The sequence below is a fragment of the Pongo pygmaeus genome, chromosome 22, assembly GCF_028885625.2.
Source record: "Pongo pygmaeus isolate AG05252 chromosome 22, NHGRI_mPonPyg2-v2.0_pri, whole genome shotgun sequence".
NCBI lineage: Eukaryota > Metazoa > Chordata > Mammalia > Primates > Hominidae > Pongo > Pongo pygmaeus.
In genome coordinates this window covers 59310855-59332551 of record NC_072395.2, presented here as the reverse complement: position 1 = coordinate 59332551, position 21697 = coordinate 59310855, and the positions used below count along the sequence as shown (strand labels likewise).

The 21697-nt window shown below is 53.5% G+C and overlaps 1 protein-coding gene across 22 annotated transcripts in view; it reads right to left on the bottom strand.

The window, feature by feature from the left end:
• The window catches only part of PCNT (pericentrin), a 122092-nt gene that overhangs the window by 74491 nt on the left and 25904 nt on the right, over positions 1 to 21697 (bottom strand). For 15 of the 22 annotated variants that reach the window (XR_010125305.1, XR_010125306.1, XM_063659856.1 and 12 more), the window contains exons 5-15: positions 20919 to 21174; positions 20290 to 20480; positions 18718 to 18892; positions 18071 to 18207; positions 16373 to 16484; positions 14602 to 14824; positions 13872 to 13953; positions 12313 to 12487; positions 10702 to 10919; positions 3668 to 4122; positions 110 to 665 (exon numbers count right to left, since the gene is read on the bottom strand). Coding sequence is in view for 20 of the 22 variants with exons in the window: in XM_063659856.1 (XP_063515926.1) it covers positions 110 to 665; positions 3668 to 4122; positions 10702 to 10919; positions 12313 to 12487; positions 13872 to 13953; positions 14602 to 14824; positions 16373 to 16484; positions 18071 to 18207; positions 18718 to 18892; positions 20290 to 20480; positions 20919 to 21174 (2580 nt within the window). In the remaining 2 variants the exon portion in view is untranslated. The remainder of the gene's footprint in view (positions 1 to 109; positions 666 to 3667; positions 4123 to 10701; positions 10920 to 12312; positions 12488 to 13871; positions 13954 to 14601; positions 14825 to 16372; positions 16485 to 18070; positions 18208 to 18717; positions 18893 to 20289; positions 20481 to 20918; positions 21175 to 21697) is intronic. The other 7 variants (XM_063659864.1, XM_054468375.2, XM_063659865.1 and 4 more) reach the window with 1 other exon arrangement.

The window sequence follows — 21697 nt, the reverse complement described above, 5'->3', positions numbered from 1 at the left end:
ACCCGCACAGGCACACACAGCACGCACGCAGACATGTGACACGCGGTGGAAACACACAAGCAGCAGGGAGAGGCCTGCCCTGGGCTGGGACAGGGCCCTGGCGCCTTACCTGGTGTGTTCCCTGCAGCTCGTGAGCCACGGTTCCGGCAAGCTCTGTGCTCGCTTCGGTTCGCAGGCGGTCCCGCACAGACTGTAGCTCCCTGTCATGTTTCCGCTTCAGTTTCTCCAACTCTTGAGTCAAAATCGTTTGGTGAAGACAGTCCTTTTTCCGCAGTTGTTCCTCAAAGTCTGCTCGTAAGAGCTCTAGGGCCTGCCTGTGCTCCTCACGGATGGTCTGAAATTCAGACAGGTAACAGGATTCCAAAGAATCAAGGCTGGACAGATGTCTGGTCTCCAGAGCGCTGAGGTCGGCAGCATGTTTTGTCTGCAGTTCGGCCACACGTGCGGCCAGCAGAGCCCCCTGCTTGCTCTCTAAGGAGGCTGTCAGCTCGCCCAACGCGGCCTGGTGTCTGGCCTCGAGCTCCGCTGTCACTGACAGGAGCCGCTGCTGGTGTCTCTCCTGCAGGAGCTGCAGCTCGCGGGCGTGCTGCTCCTGGGCCTCCTGCAGGAAGGCATCTTGTTCAGCACTGAATTTCTCGGTGATCTCTTTACGTTCCTCTAAAAACCTGTGGCAACAAAGTGAACACAGGACAGTTAAACACGCACCAGGATGCACGGACCCTTGCAAAAGCCAAGTCAGTTTCCCACAGGAAACGCCACTTCAACTGTTCAGGTCATCGTTTCGGAATTTTAACTGCTCTTAGTACTTTTCCCTCGACCACTAGAAACAGTAAGTGGGAGAGTGAAGGGGCCCCACGAAGCCAGAGGAGCCCAGAGGCCAAAGGCCAGAGGCCAAAGGCCAAAGCCATGGGAGCCACCAGGTCACAGACCACAGGTAGGAACCAGCGCCCTCGGCAAGAGACGGCACACACATCCCCGCCAGAGCCACGCACAGCAGACACAACCAACCTCCCACTCACACCACGGCGTCCGAGCCAGGTCCCAACCAAGAAGCCCAAGGCAACCTCTGCTCCTCGAAAGGGAAGGGGCACTGCCCGTGGGGGCCCATGGGGAGGGCGAGGCCTGAGAACCCCACGGCAGTGAATAGAACCCCATGGCAGTGAATAGAACTCCATGGCAGTGAATGAACAGAAGCCCAGGGCAGTGAATAGAACCCCAGGGCAGTGAGTGAATAGAACCCCACGGCAGTGAACAGAACCCCAGGACAGTGAACGAATAGAACCCCATGGCAGTGAGTGAACAGAACCCCACGGCAGTGAATAGAACCCCCATGGCAGTGAATGAATAGAACCCCATGGCAGTGAACAGAACCCCATGGCAGTGAGTGAACAGAACTCCACGGCAGTGAGTGAATAGAACCCTCATGGCAGTGAATAAACAGAACCCCACGGCAGTGAACAGAACCCCATGGCAGTGAGTGAATAGAACCCCACAGCAGTGAGTGAATAGAACCCCACGGCAGTAAACAGAACCCCACAGCAGTGAAGAGAACCCCACGGCAGTGAATAGAACCCCACAGCAGTGAGTCAACAGAACCCCACGGCAGTGAGTGAACAGAACCCCAGGACAGTGAATAGAACCCCATGGCAGTGAACAGAACCCCATGGCAGCGAATAGAACTCCATGGCAGTGAGTGAACGGAACCCCACGGCAGTGAACAGAACCCCATGGCAGTGAATAGAACCCCATGGCAGTGAACAGAACCCCATGACAGCGAATAGAACCCCACGGCAGTGAGTGAACGGAACCCCACGGCAGTGAACAGAATCCCACGGCAGTGAATAGACCCCCCATGGCAGTGAACAGAATCCCAGGGCAGTGAATGACTAGAACCCCATGGCAGTGAACAGAACCCCCACGGCAGTGAATAGAACCCCATGGCAGTGAATGAATAGAACCCATGGCAGTGAATAGAACCCCATGGCAGTGAACAGAACTCCATGGCAGTGAATAGAACCCCATGGCAATGAACAGAACCCCATGGCAGTGAATGAATAGAACCCCACGGCAGTGAATAGAACCCCATGGGAGTGAACAGAACCCCCATGGCAGTGAATAGAACCCCATGGGAATGAACAGAACTCCATGGCAGTGAATGAATAGAACCCCACGGCAGTGAATGAACAGAACCCCACGGCAGTGAATAGAACCCCATGGCAGTGAATGAATAGAACCCCACGGCAGTGAATAGAACCCCATGGCAGTGAATAGAACCCCATGGCAGTGAACAGAACCCCATGGCAGTGAATAGAACCCCATGGGAATGAACAGAACCCCACGGCAGTGAACAGAACCCCATGGCAGTGAATGAACAGAACCCCATGGCAGTGAATAGAACCCCATGGGAGTGAATAGAACCCCCATGGCAGTGAATAGAACCCCATGGGAATGAACAGAACCCCACGGCAGTGAACAGAACCCCATGGCAGTGAATGAATAGAACCCCATGGCAGTGAATAGAACTCCATGGCAGTGAATAGAACCCCATGGCAGTGAACAGAACCCCATGGCAGTGAATGAATACAAGCCCATGGCAGTGAACAGAACCCCATGGCAGTGAGCAGAACCCCAGGGCAGTGAACAGAACCCCATGGCAGTGATCAGAACCCCATGGAAATGAATAGAACCCCATGGCAGTGAATTAAGGAAGTGCAGGGGGCACTCAGGGCCAAAGACAGAGGCAGGGAGAGTCCTCACAGAAGGACCTGCTCCCATCAGGAGGCCAAAGAGCCTGGAGCTGGAGGGTCCTGCAAAATGCCAAGGCCTCCAATGGGCGCTGGCGACACAGGACAGATGGCAAGAGGCACGGGCACCTCTGCGCCTGGAAGCCTCTCCTGAGGGCCTCCTTGGTTCAGCTCCACCACGAAGTGCATGTTGTAGCCTGGTGAGATGAGCGTCCTGCTCGTGTTCATGCAGCCCCGGCAACCTGAACGTGAGTTTCTCCAATTCCCGAGCGGGGCCCTGTGCAGCCCTGGTTGCTGGGGAAGGGCTGGGTGGGGCAGACAGATGAGAAGGAACGGCACAGCCCAGGGACTGAGGCTCGCAAAAAGGGTCAGCACCAAAAGGCAAAGAACCCAATCACTTTCTAAACCTCTTGAAAACTTCAAAGAAGAGTGTGTATGTTTTAGAAAAACATGCTTATTTTTAAAAATCACCTGTTTAAGTTAAAAAAACACAAAAACGCTTAGTAGATAAACTCCATGTCCTTATGACACCTATAAAAGAGGTTTAGCTTCTGCTGTTCAAATCTTAAAACACATGAAGAACAACAGAGACAATGACTGATGCCCGCCCCCAACACACACCCAGGGAGTGCAGGCTTGGGGGGCTTTGGGGCGGCGGCTGCCAGCCTGCCCATCCGAGCGCAAAGCTGTCCCACTGCAGCCTGGGGGCTTCGGGACAGCAACTGCCAGCCTGCCCGTCTGAGCACAAAGCTGTCCCACTGCAATTAGGCTGAAAACCTAGAGCGCCACACCTTGTTCCAGCTCCCTCCAGACCTTTTCGCCCAGGGGAGCCCACAGTGCCTCCTCCCAGGAGCCTGCCCACCTTCTACCCTCCACGGTGTCTGGCCTCACAGGGACTGCAGATGGCGTCACCGCAAACCCACCTGCTCCGGGCCAGCATCAGCTGCAGGGCGCAGTCTTCCTTCACGTGGAGTGCGGCAAGCTCCCCATCCTGGGCTGTGGGCGGCTCCCGCCCACACTGGCTGCAATGCAGGGCGTCATCTGAAGTGAGGTCCTGTTCCAGCTGCTGCAGGCGGCCCTGCTGCTCCGTCAAGGACCTCTCCAGATCCAGGATCTGGGCTGCCTGTTGGTCCTGAAGCTGCCTCATTTCAGCTTCTCGAAGCTCAAACTTGTTTATGATGGTCTGTTTCTCGGATTCAGCCTTTTCTCTCAGTTCAAGAAGCATCAACGTTAACTTCTCCTCAGCTTCCCGCTGTAGCTCCTCCTTCATAGCTTTCCAGTCCATTTCTTTTTTTTGGAATTCCTGTTTCATCAGCTCAGTCTTTTGCTTAGCATTATTTAGTTCCTCCTGGTGGTCTTCAACTAGATTGTGTTTTACCTGCAGACAACATAATTTCATTTAGGAGGAAAGATGCTAATGGAAGAGATTATTAGAAGAGACAACCCAAACCCACCTCTGAAGACAGGGAACTTTCACCACACACACACCCATTACGCTGCACACGGCAAAGGGAATGATGCTCATGTTGATGACAATGGAAGAAACCTAAAGTGGACAAGTCTAAAACTAAATAAAATGCCTCCTACATCCTGGCACCGAGAACCGACTATTCTTTATCTCTGGAGCCCGTGGCCTCGACAGCAACCAACAACCGAAGGCAGCACACATCAGCCGAGCAAAGGCAGCAGCCGGAGCCTTCTTTGTTCAGATGAAGACCAGTGGCAGGACTCAGATAGGCTGCAGGCCTCTGTTAGGGGAACGCCAACCCCACAGATAGTGCTGGACCACTGCAGCAAGCACGACCGGATGCCCAGGAGGCAAAAGCAGCCGATGGTGTGATGCTCCCGATCTGTACAAGGTCAATGCCAAGACAATGAAAGACCTTGAGCACGAGGTGGATGAACTGCAAGGCACACTGTAAAGGGATCCTGTGCAGAGGGGGATGAAGGAGAATGCAGAGGGCAAACATCCTAATTTTTTTTTTTTGAGACAAGGTCTGGCTCTGTCACTCAGGCTGGAGTGCAGGAGCACAATCACAGCTCACTGCAGCCTCGAACTCCTGGGCTCAAGCAATCCTTTATGGAGACAGGGTTCTGCATGTTGCCCAGGCTGATCTTGAACTCCTGAGCTCAAGGAATCTGCCTGCCTCGGCCTCCCAAAGTGCTGGGATTGTTACTGGTGTAAGCCACCGTGCCTGACTTCCTGACTTTCAAAGAGAAAGAAAGTAGGTCAATAAACTACTGAATTCATCAAAAAGAAACAAACAAAAAACCCAAAAAAAGGCATGTAAGATTGACCTCAACTCCTTATTTAAAAATTAAGTTATTAAAGTTTAGGGTCGTACTTCTGGTGATGCCTGTGCACCTCGCCAGACCAGCCCTCCAGAGACAACCACTATGAACTGAACAGAACATAAAAAAAAAACCCGAAGGCCGTGGAGAGATCCACAAGCAGACAGACCCTGGAGAGGGCTGGACACTCAGAAGGAAGAAACGGCACTGGGCCATTTCTCTTTTTCCAGCTTTTCAGTAAGAGTAATATCTCTCCATGCCCCATACACAGAAATCCCAAATCCCTCACGTGAGCCAGAGGAACTGGAGAGTGAGGGAGGAAAGAGAGCTGCAACACCTGGGAAGGAACCTGCCCACGTCTCAGGCCGACCCCGATCTGTACGTACGAGGGGCAGACTCCAAAAGCAAGCAAGCTGGCTAAAGCTACAAGAACTGAATTAACACCATGCCGCAGGCCAGCACAGACGCAGGGGAGCATGGAGTCTGAAGTCACCAGAGTGAACTGCCTGCGACAACAGAAAACCAACTCTCCAGAGGAGCAGGACAGAACCCAAGGTCTCCAAATCTATCACTCACAGTGTCCAGGATGCAACCCGAACCCAGCTGACCCATAAATAAGCAGGAAAATGTGACCCCTGCTGAAGAGAAAACACAATCAATGGAAACCAACACCAAGACAAAACAGATCATAAAATCTGCAGAGAAGGGTTTTAAACATCTTTAAATCCTGAACAAGAAACCTGTCACCTTAGACTTTTTTATGCCACAAAAATACTCAAGAATCAAGGTAAAATAAAGACTTTTCAAAAAAACAGAGAAAACGTGTGCAGCACAGCAAGAGATGCTGAAGGAGATCCTTCACGCTGAAGGGAATGACGCCAAACACTCAGATCTTCAGGAAGAAATGAAGAGCACCAGAAATGGCAAGTATAAGGCCATTTTTCCTCTTAATTTCTTTCAAATACATGTTTTCCAAAGCAAATCTCCAGACACTGCAGGAGGCGGATGTGATGTCTAGTCTATGAAAACTGCAGCACAGAAGACGAAGGGGAGGTGACAAAAGCACCTGTGCAGTTAGAGGTCACAGTTTACACAACGCAGCACCATGGTGACTCTCAGTAGACTGTACTGATAAAAGACAAGGTTAAGAATGTGTATTCTTTTTTTTCTCTTTTCTTTGAGACGGAGTCTTGCTCTGCCGCTCAGGCTGGAATGCAAGTGGCGTGATCACAGCTCACTGCAACCTCTGCTTCCCGGTTTCAAGCAATTCTCCTACCTCAGGCCCCCGAGTAGCTGGGATTACAGGCATGCACCACCATGCTCGCCTGATTTTTTTATTTTTATTTTTTTAGTAAAGACAGGGTTTCCCCATGTTGGCCAGGCTGGTCTCAAACTCCTGACCTTGGGTGATCCACCCGCCTCCCAAAGTGCTGGGATTACTGGCCTGAGCCACCGTGCCGGGCCAAGAATGTGTATTTTAATTCCTGGAGCAACTATTAAAAACATAATGCAAAGAGGAATAACTTAGTAGTCAACAGATACATTAAAATCAGTTCTAGAAAATATTCAAATAATCCAAAAACACAAGAAAAAAGGAAAAGCAGAACCATGACCACCAGATGTGTCTCATAGAAAATGAACAGTGAAATGGAAGACCTAAATCAACCACATCAGTAATTACATTAAACATTTATAGACTCAGCACTGCAACTAAAAGGCAGAGATGATCAGAATGGATTAAAAATTGCCAACTGTGGCCAGGCGTGGTGGCTCACGCCTGTAATCCCAGCACTTTGGGAGGCCAAGGTGGGCGGATCACGAAGTCAGGAGATCGAGACCATCCTGGCTAACATGGTGAAAGCCCATCTCTACTAAAAACACAAAAAATTAGCTGGGCGTGGTGGCGGACACCTGTAGTCCCAGCTACTCGGGAGGCTGAGGCAGGAGAATGGCATGAACCTGGGAGGCGGCGCTTGCAGTGAGCGGAGATTGCACCACTGCACTCCAGCCTGGGCGACAGAGCAAGACACCATCTCAAAAAAAAAAAAAAAAAAAGCCGGCGCAGTGGCTCACGCCTGTAATCCCAGCACTTTGGGAGTCCGAGGCAGGTGGATCACGAGGTCAGGAGATCAAGAACATCCTGGCTAACACGGTGAAACCTTGTCTCTACTAAAAACATAAAAAAAACTAGCCAGGCGTGGTGGCGGGCGCCTGTAGTCCCAGCTACTCGGAGAGGCTGAGCTAGGAGAATGGCGTGAACCCGGGAGGCAGAGGTTGCAGTGAGCTGAGATCATGCCACTGCACTCCAGCCTGGGCAACATAGTGAGACTCCGTCTTAAAAAAAAAAAACTGCCAACTATATGCTGTCCACATAAAATGCACTTTACTTTGAATAGATTAAAAGTAGACCAGGTGCAGTGGCTCACATCTGTAATCCCAGCACTTTGGGAGGCCGAGGTGGGTAGATCACTCGAGCCCAAGAGCTTTAGACCAGCCTGGACAACATGGCGAAACCCCATCTCTACAAAAAATACAAAAATTAGCTCAGCATGGTGGTGTGCACCTGTACTCCCAGTTACTTGGGAGGCTGAGGTGGGAGGATCCTTTGAGCCTGGGAGGAAGAGGTTGCAGTGAGCCAAGACTGTGCCACTGCACTCCAGCCTGGGCAACAGCCTGTCTCAAAAAAAAAAAAAAAAAAAGTAAAACGAATAAAAAAGATACACCAGACAAAATGCACACGAAGGTTGGAATGACTGTATTGATAAAAGATGAGGCTGGGTGCGGTCGCTCACGCCTGTAATCCCAAAAATTTGGGAGGCTGAGGCGGGCAGATCATGAGGTCAGGAGTTCGAGACCAGCCTGGCCAACATAATGAAATCCCGTCTCTATTAAAAATACAAAAATTAGCCGGGTGTGGTGGGACGTGCCTGTAGTCCCAGCTACTAGGGAGGCTGAGGCAGCAGAATCGCTTGAAACCGAGAGGTGGAGGGTACAGTGAGCTGAGATCGCACCTCTACACTCCAGCCTGGCGATAGAGTGAGACTCCATCTCAAAACAAAAAAAAACAAACAAAAAAAAACAGGCGTATTTTTGGACAGAATACTACAAGACAGAAAAGGGTGAATTTTTAGGAAGACACTACAATCACAAATGTGTACACGTGTAACAACAGAGCTTCCATATACTCAAAACAAGAAATAAAATTAACAAGAGAGAAATCCACAGTCCTCTCCCCATAATTGATATAAGGAGGTAAAATGGTGGCCTGCGAAAAGCATAAAGACATGAGCATCAAAAAGTCGCCTGGAGCCGGGTTCAGTGGCTCACGCCTGTAATCCCAGCACTTTGGGAGGCCAAGGCGGGCAGATCACTTGAGATCAGGAGTTTGAGACCAGCCTGGCCAACATGGTGAAACCCTGTCTCTACTAAAAATACAAAAAATTAGCTGGGCATGGTCAGGTGCGGTGGCTCACGCCTGTAATCCCAACACTTTGGGAGGCTGAGGCAGGTGGATCACGAGGTCAGGAGATCGAGACCATCCTGGCTAACACGGTGAAACCTCATCTCTACTAAAAATACAAAAAAAAAAAAAAAAGAAAAAGAAAATTAGCCAGGCATGGTGACGCACACCTGTCTTCCCAGCTACTCAGGAGGCTGAGGCAGGAGAATGGTGTGAACCCAGGAGGCAGAGCTTGCAGTGAGCTGAGATCGCGCCACTGCGCTCCAGCCTGGGTGACAGAGCGAGACTCCATCTCAAAAAAAATAAAAAAAATTTGCCGGGCATGGTGGTGTGCACCTGTAATCCCAGCTACTCGGTAGGCTGAGGCAAGACAATCACTTGAACCCGGGAGGTGGAGGTTGCAGTGGGCTGAGATCACACCACTGCGCTCCAGCCTGGGTAACAGAGCAAGACTCCGTCTCAAAAAAAAAAGTCACTTGGGAAGTCTGTCTTCAACCAACAGTGCCAGAGAAGGCCACACACTGGTGGCTGCAGGTGCCATCGGCACATGACCATCGGCCCATGTACCGCCTGCCCGGCTCTCCACAGGGCTCCACCCTTACCTCTATTTTGCTGGAAGTCCTTACCAACACCTGCGTTTAACAAACAGCATGGGATCAGACTTGCAGGTCATCACAGCTTCCTATGAAGCTGTCTCTTGATGGAGAATGAAAATCATTCTCGGGGAGACATTCACAGGGAGGAGCAAAGGGGTGGGAGAAGCAGGACACAAATAGAAATGAAACGCTGTCACAAGCATGAGGTTGAGTCAGAATACACATGACAAGACATGACAATTTCGGTCACTTTAACTCCACTGCTCCAGCACGGGACGGAGCCTGAGCTGCCCTGTCGGTTCACTTTAACTCCACTGCTCCAGCATGGGATGGACCCTGAGCTGCCCTGTTGGTTCACTTTAACTCCACTGCTCCAGCATGGGATGGACCCTGAGCTGCCCTGTCGGTTCACTTTAACTCCACTGCTCCAGCACGGGACGGAGCCTGAGCTGCCCTGTCGGTTCACTTTAACTCCACTGCTCCAGCATGGGATGGACCCTGAGCTGCCCTGTTGGTTCACTTTAACTCCACTGCTCCAGCATGGGATGGACCCTGAGCTGCCCTGTCGGTTCACTTTAACTCCACTGCTCCAGCACGGGACGGAGCCTGAGCTGACCTGTCGGTTCACTTTAACTCCACTGCTCCAGCATGGGATGGACCCTGAGCTGCCCTGTCGGTTCACTTTAACTCCACTGCTCCAGTACGGGATGGAGCCTGAGCTGCCCTGTCGGTTCACTTTAACTCCACTGCTCCAGCATGGGATGGACCCTGAGCTGCCCTGGCTGTAACCAAGCCCATCGGGCCATATGGAGGCTGCTGTCATGCTGCTTTGTCATCGTTTATGATGGCACGGCAGTGTCCTCACACTCGCAAAGGGCGAGGAAGGGCGTCAGAGGGCGCCTCTTCCACAGGTGCAAAACAGCACAGGAAGAGCCTGGGGAAAGTGGACGCAATTTAAGACTTGGGGTGAGCATCAGAGGCCAGCCATGTGCTTGGCACCCGGGCTTGTGCCTCCTCCCGGAGCCCTCTTAGGACACCTGGACAGTTTCCCTAAGAAATCTTGACTCAAGAGGGCCGGGCGTGGTGGCTCACACCTGTAATCCCAGCACTGTAGGAGGCCAAGGCAGGCAGATCACTTGAGGTCAGGCGTTTGACACCAGCCTGGCCAACAAGGTGAGACCCTGTCTCTACAAAAAAATACAAAAATTAGCCAGGCATGGTGGCATACGTTTGTAATCCCAGCTATCAGGGGATCGCTTGAAATCAGGAAGCAGAGGTTGCAGTAAGCTGAGACTGTACCACTGCACTCCAGCCTGGGCAACAGAATGAGACTCTGTCTCAAAACAAAACAAAACAAAAAGAAATCTTCACTCAGAATTTCACTTTTGCCCCTGTGCTGACCCTGACGAGATTCTATCCAACCACCACCCACTACTGGCATTGCCAGGAATAGTTTCAAGAATTTACGGGACTGTCGCCCTACAAATGTGGCACGTACAGCACTGGGCTGTCCCCAGGACGCCCCTCCATACACAAGCACACAAGCCTTCCAAGTGGAAGAGAGCGAGGACTCGGGCGGGAGGCGCTGGGCTGTGGAGTCACGACTCACCTTCTCCAAATCCTCCTTCAGACGGGTTTCATGCTGCAGCTTCTCGTACAAATTTCTATTTTCTATTTTTAGGAGTTCAATTTCTTCCTTGAGCTCAGTCTGAAGAAGCGAAAGTTTAACCTTGTGCTCAGTTTCCAGACCCAAGACTCTGGCTGCCACCTCTGTGTTGGCCTCCAAGTCCTCATCCTGCACACCCTGGAGATGCACCCAGGGAAGCTCTGTGCGGAAAAGGAGCAGGGAAGACAGTCAGGCCGGTGCCGGCCCTCGACGGAGCCCAAAGTCCGCACAGGCAGAAAGGCAACCTATAAATGCTTCTGACAGCAGACACTGTGGATTTTCAAGCTCTGTGCTGACTCAGTGATGAAAGCAGGCACGGCTCCTCTCCCTTTTGGGATGCCTCCATGCTGCCCCAGCACAGAGCCGTCCTGAGTCACAGGGATGTCCTGGGCCCACACGACAGCCACAAAACCCACCCAGGCTACTCCTTCAGATCAGGTGTGACAAGTGACCCTCCATGAGTTCCTGAGTGAGGCTCATGCCTGTGACCAGATGTGGGCACACATGTGTCACCCAGGGTCTATGAGGCAGCCACAAGGACAGGGCCTGAGCTCAGGTGCCTGCCAGGGTTCCCGTCCCAGCACCTCCCCCTGCTGTTCTGTGCCTGGACACGCTACCCCCACCGGCCCATCTCTTCTTCTGCAGAAGAGGAAAAAAGCAGAAGGGACTAGGTGCTGGCCAGGCACCAGTGGTGCCAATGACTATGGGCATCAAGGGGCGGCTGTGGGGACAATTGTGGTGCAGGACAGATGGGAGTGAGGACCAGATGCAGGCGCCGCTGCACCACCCCCAGCTTGAAGGAGGCCCAGGCAGGCCCAGGCTTCTCTCAACTTGGTCACAGCCCAGAATGGAGTCAGACCACACACCTCCCAGCAGGACCCACAGCCTCAGCCCCTCACCCCCACCATGGATGGCAGCCCCACCATCAGCACAGTCCATGCCAGTGGCCAGGTCCGCCTGTTCCTCCTGGAACCCGTCAGTGGCCACTGTCCGGCGCCATGGGACCGCGACTCTGGGATGACTGCAGTTTCCTCTCTGTCACCTTCTGACCCCACAGCCCTGTGCCCCGTGCCCTGCCTAGACATCCCACCTTCTGACCCCACAGCTCTGTGCCCCGTGCCCTGCCTGGACATCCCACAACCTTAGTCTAACTAGGTGAGCTGGGGGACCTGGGCCTGCTGGGAGCAGAGCAGGATCCTGGAAAAGCCTCCCCTGGACCCAGTGGACACACATTCTCCCTCCAGAGGTGAATGGTCACCATGTCCATCCAGCAATCCCCATGACTCTCAGGGTGGCCGCCCAGGTCAGACCTGCCCTGCTGGGGCGCTGGCCCAGCACACGCACTCCTGCTCAGCCAGTGACCCCGCCTCTAACGCCAAACCCTCATCAGGCTCATCAGGACACACCCTGTTGAGGCACCAGCCCCAGAAGAAGAGGTCAGAGTACTCAGCTGCTTCACGGAGGACTTGGATCGAACCCAGGCACCCAGGCTCCCCGAGAACATCCCCCAGACCCGGAACTTGCTGACACCATGGTGGGGCAGGAAGGGCCCACCTTGGCTGTGCCCTTCGGAGGGCTCCAGACGCCACCCGTGTCCCAACGCTGAAGTCTCTGCACAGCATCTGTCTGAGACATGCCCCTCGTGCTGGATGCAGAGGGGAGACTCCAGCGCTTCCAACTGGTGCCTGTGGCTTTCTTCTAACTCCGCCTGGAAGCACGGCAGTCTCTCCTACAGGGAAACCACGTGGGACAAGCACATTAGTGAGCCAAGCTACCTCGCTCGCAGCTAAAACTCTCAAAGGTGTTTCCTGCTATGCAGAAAGAAAACTCAAACCTCACCAGGTTCACGAGACCACGCACTGTGCCCTGGTGAACCCCGCCAGCCCACTGGCGTGCTCACATGCTCTCCCGCCCACACCCGTCTCTCAGCCAGGCCTCCGGAAGACATACAGGAATTGGTGGCACTGACAGGGACTGGTGCTCCCCAGGGCGGCAGGGCCCTGGACTGGGCAGACCTCTCCTCAATTCTCTCAGCAGCAAGGTCGGTAGGGCACGCACCCCTCGCGTCTCCCCTGGTGGCCTCACACCTCAGGGCTGGGCTCTCAAGGCCAGCCTCCTGTGGCCACTGCCCACTAACAGCTGTGTCCTCATCACACCCACGCACAGACGCAGGGGTTGGCTCTCAGGTGATACAGGAATGCCTGGTGGGGCTACCCACCCAGCCCTTCCCGGGTTCTCTCTGGGGCTAGGCCTGCTCGTGGGAAGGTCCTGGCTGACTGTTCCAGCCGGGCCCTGGCCCTTCTCTGGCATTTCCCCCAGGGCCTCTTGTGCAGCAAATTCTGTGTTGGGGTCTGCTTTGCAGGGAACTCAAACTGGCGCACAGCCCGCTGCCACCCTGCCTGGCCACCCTGTGGCCTCCAGCAGGCCCAGGGACCCTGCTCCAGAGTGAGGGCTCCTGGCCGCTGAGCCCAGACGCCCCGAAGTCCCCTCCACTGGTTCCACCGTGCAACAAGCCACGCGGTGCTGCCCCTGCATCTCCTCCCTGCCCTCCAGCGTGTCCCCCGGAGCCCGACACCGGGCTTGCTTGTGCTGCACAGCAAGTGCTCCACAGCCACGCGTACTGCTGGACACCACACTGGCAGCACAGACCCAGAACAGTCTATCATCCCAGAAGTTCCGTTTGGACAGCACTGCCCCACAGAAGTTTAAGGTGACAGAAGTCGCAGTGTGGAAGCAACTCAAGGAAGAAACACAAAAGCCAGCAGGCGCTCCGTGTGGACTCAAAGCAAAGACACAATTTCACACCCTTCGAACTGCCACTGTCAAGTCTGACGAATGCAGCCCACTGCAGGGTGGAGGCCTTGCCCACAGCCAGGGCATCCCAGGGCTGAGGGAGGGGCTCCGGCTCCCCTGGCCACCCCCTTTCCTGATCAAACAGTGCATGGTGAGGCCCACCGCGGAGCAGCAGTGAGGTCGGGGCAGCATCCGCAAGCAGCTTTCCTCCCCTGGACAAGGTGGGAGGGACGGAAACACAGGCTCTATAATGTGGAAGACGCAGGGCTGGAAGGTCAAGAGCACAGGACTCCCCCATTTCTCAGCGCGCGGCCAATTACCTTATGTTGCTCAGGCTCGAGTTCATCAATGTGATCTTTTCTTCCTTTCTCAGGTTTCTCTTCTAAACCCACACAGGACAACCTGAAGGGAAAACATTTTATAAAAGCTTTACACACGTGCCCCTTTTCCATGTGTACGCCATTCCCTCCCCAGGACCGACTGCTCACAGCAGAGGCGCCTCCTCATGCTTCCAGTCAAGGACGGGCGATGCCCACGTGCAGGGAGCCGTGGCAGTCACAAAGCCAGAGACACGGCACAGGGACATGCAGGCCTGGAAGAGTGTGCCCGCCACTGACTCTCTCTCTCTCACACACACACACACCAGGGACACAGCACAGGGACAAGCAAGCCTGGAAGAGTGTGTGCCACTCTCACACACACACACACCCCCCCCCCCAAGGACACAGCACAGGGACACAAAGGCCTGGACAAGAGTATGCCCGTCACTGACACACACACAGGCCTGGAGAGTGCGCCCACTGACTCATGCACACACACGGACATGCTGGCCTAGACGAGAGTGTGGCCACCAACGGCTCGCACATACACATGCAGGCCACACTCAGGTGCCCGTGCCTGTGTCATCTTTTTAGTCTGGACCATAAAATGTGTTTGTATAAAAGGCCATTGGTGCCTACTGGCATGAAATCACCAACAAAACTACCCCTGAACTTAAAGCCTAGCCCCTGCATGGCAGGAACTCACTGAGGCTGGAACTGCTTTGCTTACCCAACTTCCACAGAGTCCAGAAGAGCATCTTCGCTCGCCCCCTGCAGCCTCTGCTGTAACAAGGTTAGGTCTTCTTGGTAAGTTTTCTCAGCATCCCTTAATTTCTTTTCAAAATAAATCCTCAGTTGCTCCAGTTCAGACTCATGCTGGGTTTTTTCTCGCTGCTTCAGCTGTTCTAAATCTTCCACGTGAGAGGCGCGCGCCAGGAGTTCCTCACGTAGCTCTGCAACATAACGGAGTCAGGCAATCATCTTAAAATGGGACATCCACAACAAGCCAGGCGAGAGGCAAAAGCCTGGTTACCTGTGGTGGGGGCAGAACTCGGAAAAGGGCCCATCCCAGAACCTGAGAGTGATGAGGGACCCCTATGGCTTAGACTCTCGTACACCCCTGAATGTGGAGCGCTCTCTTCAAGCGGGAGCAAGAGCAGCACTCAAAGTGGCAGGGATGTGGTAGGCACAGCCAGCAAGGCGACAGACGATGCTCCTGCAGCCCCAGGAAACTGGATCTAGACCAACCTCGAGCCCAGAAGCAGGCTCATCAGGTTGGCACACGACGGCTGACATCTGGATATGGGCTATGGTGGACTCTGGACAGAAAACCCAGCTGTACCATCTTGGACTTTCTGTAAGCTGACAACTGTGTTGTTTCAGGCCACCAAGTTTGTGATAATTTGTTACACAGCAGCAGAGAAGCAACACGGACCCTAAAAGAACTTGTCTCCATGGCTACTATGGTCAGAATACAGCCCGCTGCTCTACAGCGGCTGACAGCCAGCGATGGGCACCCCAGAGACGGCAAATCGGCGTTCTCTGCATGGGTCCCGAGAGGCAGGACAGAGACAAGCAGAGGACCAAGCCAGAGCCGGAGCCTGCGGGGAGCAGCTGTGCCTGTGGCCCCCTCAGCTTCTCTCTTCTCCAGCCTCCAGCAACAGACAGACCCCCAGACAAAGATAAATCGACACGCTCTCAGCTGCACCTGGTCCCGGCAGGGCGCAGGGCTGGGAGGCGGAGCCAGGCCTGGTGCCCTGGTGACAGTGGCGGTGTCTCCAGTTCTTTCTCCTAAGTGCTCTTTGCTTCAAATCCCACCACCCACAAGGACAAGCTGGGCCAGAAGGCTCTGTTGGCACATGAATGCCAGGAGACACGCAGTGGCTTGCCCTCCTGTCCTGTGGCCCTGGGCGCCAGTGCCTGAATTGGGCTTGGCCAGCCCCTGCCCTCAGGCAGCATCCTCGCCCGCTGCACAAAGACCTCTCTGACACACAACGGGGGGCCTGGGGTCGGGGTCTCCAGAGGTGCTCAGCTATAAGGGGACACCTGAAGCAGAGGTGCCTTCAGCAAGTGGCCTGGAGAGCTGGGGCCACAGGAGCCTGGCAGCAGGATGTGGGGCACTGTCCTGTGACCCCAGACACCAGGTGAGCCCGCACTTGGACAGCACTCTACCGTCCTTCCGAGGCAAACACTCAGCACCACTGGTAAGCTTTCCTTAGACATGAAGGTACCCCCTGCGAGTGTTAGTGTTGGTCTTGGCCTTGAGGGACACACAGGTGCACGTCACTGCCGCACTGACTTGCTTAGCATAAAACCAGGGCACTCTCCCACAAAGCAAACCTCCACCTTCAAACCAGACACCTCAACCTTCAGGATGTCACACAGGTAAATCCCCTTTTTTGTGGTTGCTAGAATTGTTAAATTCTGGCTTGGGGTTACAACAATGAAAAACACACAGCTTCAGCTTTTGAGGATCTGAATTTTCCAATACAATTCCTCACCACTCAATTCCTGTCTACTGGTCCTGGCAGAATCAAGCTGGGACCACAAGCGCCTGATCTCTTCTTGTGATTGCGCCTTCAGGTCTTCATATGATGCTTGAAGATTCTCTAACTGGAAAAAGCAAAGCGTCCAGGTGAGACCCTAATGAGCTCAAGGCCCCCACCGCAGCAGTGACGTTTTATCCCTGCCGCTGCGATCCTAAGGGTAAAAGCCTGCAGCTCAGAGAAAGCCACAGCAGACAGCGAGACAGCTCTCTCCGTGACAAGGGGGACCAGTCAGTGCTGACCCCACAAGGCCAGGCCTTTCAGAATCTCAGGAACTTCCAGGTCTGTCTGTCTCAGCTGAGGAGGTGGCACGGCCAGGTTCCATGCTGGCCGCAGCGGTGCAGTTTCATCTTGTGCACCTCCCTGCTTCGGTTTAGGGTCACACATACAGACCGCTGAATGGAATTTAGGGAGTCTTACTAGCCCACAGTACCCAAGACTCCCAAATAGGAGGTCTCTCACTTTCAATACTTTTACATTAAGCAAGCAGGTACCTCTTACACCTTGACACTAAACTTTTCTGTACAATCAGCAAGAGCCCAGCCCGGCGCGGCATGGCGTGATGTCCTCCTGGACAACGCTGCACCTGGGGCTGGCCTGTCCTCCTTGTGGAAACGGCTTCTCCTACCTTTCCCCATCATGGGCATCAGGACCAGAAGATGCTACCAGCCCCCTCTTTCCCATCTCGGAGGGAGAGCCTGGAAGGGCCCAGGGAGAGACTGGGGGTGTGGAGTGAGCCCCAGCCTGGACTCTGCAGGAGAGGAGGGTGTGTGGGCACCAGAGTCCCGCTGGGAGACACAAGGGGCCCAGGACAGGCCTCCCTAAGACCCTAGACCCCAACTACTTCCATATTCTCAGGTTTGTAAATCTTTCAGACACCATGATTAACCCTATCTCTGATTTATGCTTTAATTTCTTCAACTGATTCTTGGGATACTCAGTTTGAGTCTCAGGTTTGTCAGGCCTCCAATGAGGACCTGGCCACATCGACATTTTGATATGTAGTGTTTCATTAGAGAAGCATCTTGAATACACACAGCAGAAAGAAATGTTTATTAACTTTTCCTAGGAATCTCATGTGTACTGGATCACGGTTAGAGGATGTGGCCTTACACTCCTACCTAGTGTTTGCAATTTGTGTAACTGTCTCAGGGACACCTGCAAAGAATATGCATTTCTAAGTACAAGATTGAACATAATTATTAAATCAGTCTCACAGACTATATCCTTACACTTTTATTCACCACTAACAGTCTATTTATTTTATTTTATTTCATTTTATTTATCTGTTTTTGAGACGGAGGCTCGCTGTGTCATCCAGGCTGGAGTGCAGTGGTGCGATCTCAGCTCACTGCCACCTCCACCTCCTAGGTTCAAGCAATTCTCGTGCCTCAGCCTCCCGAGTAGCTGGGATTACAGATGCCCACCACCATGCCTGGCTAATTTTTGTCTCAAACTCCTGAGCTCATGATCTGCCCACCTTGGCCTCCCAAAGTGATAGAATTACAGGCGTGAACCACTGTTCCCAGCCAGTCTCTTTAAATTTAGTACTTAAGTTTTAGCAAATAACATAATATGAAATAGCCCAATTCCAAAATCTGTTAAAACTTCCCTAATATATCAAGTAATTAAAATAACAAAGCTGCTGCCCACCTCCAGCTGTTTTTCTTTCTCGCTCTCTTTGAACTTGAACTCCAAGTCTTCTAAACACCGGCCGTGCTCGGACTGCAGGTCTTCACGTAACTTCTCAATGGCTGCTTGATGATGACTCTCCAGGTTCCTTAGGGCCCCTAGAAAGATAAAGCAATGGCACTTGGTTTACAAGACATCACTCTCCTCAACAGCGACCTCAGTTACAATAATGGTGCACCCAGAGCACTGCCACCCAGAGCCCCATCCTGGGTGCCCCCGTCTCCCCAGGGCCCCTCGTTTGAGCCTCACACGCCTGATAGCGCCAGGGGACATTGCCTACCCATGCCACCCACCATGAGGGTCAAGCTGGAACACACAACCCTGGAGTTTGAAAAGTGAACAAGCACAACGCTGCTGCTTTGTAGTAATTTAGCAACTGAACACGCCAAGAAAAATCTCTGAAACAAAGATCAGGAAGGTTTAAGGACCCTGAGAGACCTGTGACTCATGACGGCCACCAGCGTGTCACATGTGCACGGAGCCATCCAGCACTTAGAAGCAAGGTAGGAAACGTGCGCAATGACGCATGGTGACGTGAACGACATTCCTTCCAGTACTACCCAGGAAAATTCAGTCTCACTCCAAACTTGCTCATTCTCATTACTCACATTCAGCCTGGTTTTTGTCTTGAAAAATCTTCTCCAACTCAGCTCTCTGTTCTGCCAATTCTTTATGAAACTGGTTTTGTAAATCCTCCATTTCTGATTGATGCTTTGCAGACAATTCTTTGCGTAGATTTTCTAAACATAAATCTTTTTCAGATTCCCAGTCTTCCTTCAGGGTCTAATTTAAAAGAAAAAAAAATTAAAGTCAATAGTTGATTATCTGTGCTAAAGAAATTTAAATCACACAGTCAAAACCTATGAGCAGGCCAGGCAACGTGGCTCATGTCTGTAATCCCAGCACTTTGAGAGGCTGAGGCGGGCAGATCGCCTGAGCCCAGGAGTTAGGGTTACAGACCAGCCTGGGCAACATAGTGAGACCCCATCTCTACAAAAAAAATACAAATAATAGTGGGATGTGGTGGCATGCACCTATAGTCCCAGCTACTCGGGAGGCTGAGGCAGGAGGATCAATTGAGCCCAGGAGGTCAAGGCTGCAGTGAGCTGTGATTGTGCCACTGCACTCCAGCCTGGGAGGCAGAATGAGACCCTGTCTCAAAAAAAAAAAAAAAAAAAAAAAAGAACGGGCAGTCATGGCCCCCAACTAAACTGTCCTGACAGGCGTTACACCTAGTCTCTCCCCTGAATGCTGGCAGGACAGAAAAGCAGAAGCATCCAGGAGGCAAGCAGTGGAGGAAAAGTGAGCAAAACAGACTGGCCTCTGCACACAAGGACCACCCACCCTGAAACAGACCAGCCTCTGCACACAGAGAGAGGACCACCCACCCTAAAACAGACTAGCCTCTGCACAGGGACCACCCGCCCTGAAACAGACCAGCCTCTGCACAGGGACCATCCACCCCAAAACAGACCAGCCTCTGCACACAGCGAGAGGACCACCCACCCTGAAACAGACCAGCCTCTGCACAGGGACCACCCACCCCGAAACAGACGAGCCTCTGCACGCGAGGCCTAATCCACACAGTCACCCTCAAAGCGTTAGGAATACATCTCCCTATAAGTCCCAGGGGCCAATGGCAACTTTGCCAACCTCCACCCAAGGGGTGGGCTCTGTCCCAAGTGTTCTGAGAAATGGGTCTCACTGCCTGGGTCAGAGGGGCAGGTGACGGGAACACAACCCCAAGCCTGGACTGACATCCATCGTCTGCCAAGGGCCTGAGAGCTGCCCGGATGCCTGACTCAGGAGGGGCCTCCACACTCAGCACGGCTGACAGCTCAGCCCTCTAGCAGAGGGCCTGGCAATGACGGGGAACTGCTACCTGTGGTCCCCAGTGAGGCCACCCACAGCAGGTGCAACCCACCCCACCCAAAACCTCCTCCCTGTGTGGTACTCTCCCCGGCACCCCAGCACCCACACCCCATGCACTGCAGGGAACTGCCACATCCATGAGGGCAGAGGCTATGTCCCAGAACACAGCTCAGGGGCAGGCCATGGGGGCCACTCAGAAGCCAGCATGGAGGGGCCGATCAGCGCCTTTATGTTATACAAGTCAATGTGAAACAACAAAACAAGTTTTCTGACAAATACAAACGATATAAACAAAGAATGCAACACACTTTCAACCAGCATATTCTAATAAAGCCTCGACCGGCTTCTGTCTGAATCAAGGCGAGGAGCGTTCCCATGGGACCTAGTGAGAAAGGAAAAACAACATACACAGAGGCGTGCATTTTAGAATCGATCCCGGGTACCTTTACTATCTGGGCGTTTTTCTCCATTTCTGATTGTAACTTCTCCTTCAGCTCAGCTGCAAGAAAAACAAAAAGCAGCTCAGGCCACTCCACCTCAACCTTTTCAGTGACCCGACTACCCAGGAAACAACCAGGTTCTGGCACTCACTGGACACGTGCCAGCGTTCACAGGCTAGCAGGATGTGTCTGTGATGATGCTTGGCTTTAATAACAAACTGAGGAACCGTGACTTCCAGACACACAGGACGATCTAAGAGAGGAGGTGAACCTATCACAGACCACCTGGAAACCTGCTCTAATAATCTCCTGGCCACAAAAACCCAAGGGCCCCCTTTGTTCACCCCTCTCACGGTGCCAGACACCAGGCAAGGTGCTGAAAACAGAGATGGGGAGACGGTGCTAGGGCGCCCCAGCTCCCAACCCCAAGAGGGAACAGACACTAGAATGCCCCACCAAGCCCACACGCCGCCCGTGCCCGCCTAGCCGTGCAGTACCTGCTTCCTGTCCACACCTGAGCACCACCTCCTCCTTCTCCCGTGCGTGCTGCTCCCTGAGGAGCTCCAGCTCGTGCTGCTGCCTGCTCTGTAGCAGGGCCAGCTCCTGGGCACGCCGGCTGTTGAGCATCTCCCGCAGCTCCGTCAGCGCCGTCTCCTTCTCCTTCTGGAGGTTGGCCTGTGTCAGCTCCAGCTGCGCCGTGTGCATGTTGCTCAGACTCAGGCGCAGCGCCTCCAGTTCAAGGCCATGCACGGCCTGCGGTGGAGAAAAGGCCACTGATAAGGGCCCACGGTCAGAACCAGGGCGCATCAGGGAGACACAGAAGCATGAATGAGAATGAGTAAGGAAGACACAGAAAAGGAAACAGCAGACATCCCCTGGAAGCAGGGGCAGGACACAGAGGCCCGGATGCCACTGAGATGCCACCCAGCTCCTCCGCCAGTGACCCCACAGCGCATCACCGCCCTGAGCACCAGCACCCCGAATTCCCTCACTGTATGACGGCACTGTGTGTACCTGGAGGGGGCTTCGCAGCTGACAGGGAGAGCAACCGGCACTGAGGTCAGTGTCACTCACGTGGCCTGCACCTGACCAAGCCCCCTGACCCCCGGCATCCACGTGTGTCTCCTCCACCAGCCCTCCTGATGGCCCCACACACAAAACGTGGAAACAGACAAGGCAGAGAAAGGAAATGGCAGCGCCCGCCCCCCCACCTGGATGCCCACTATGCCCTGTGGGGATAACAGAGCCCATGCTGTGAGCCTGCACGGGCCACGCC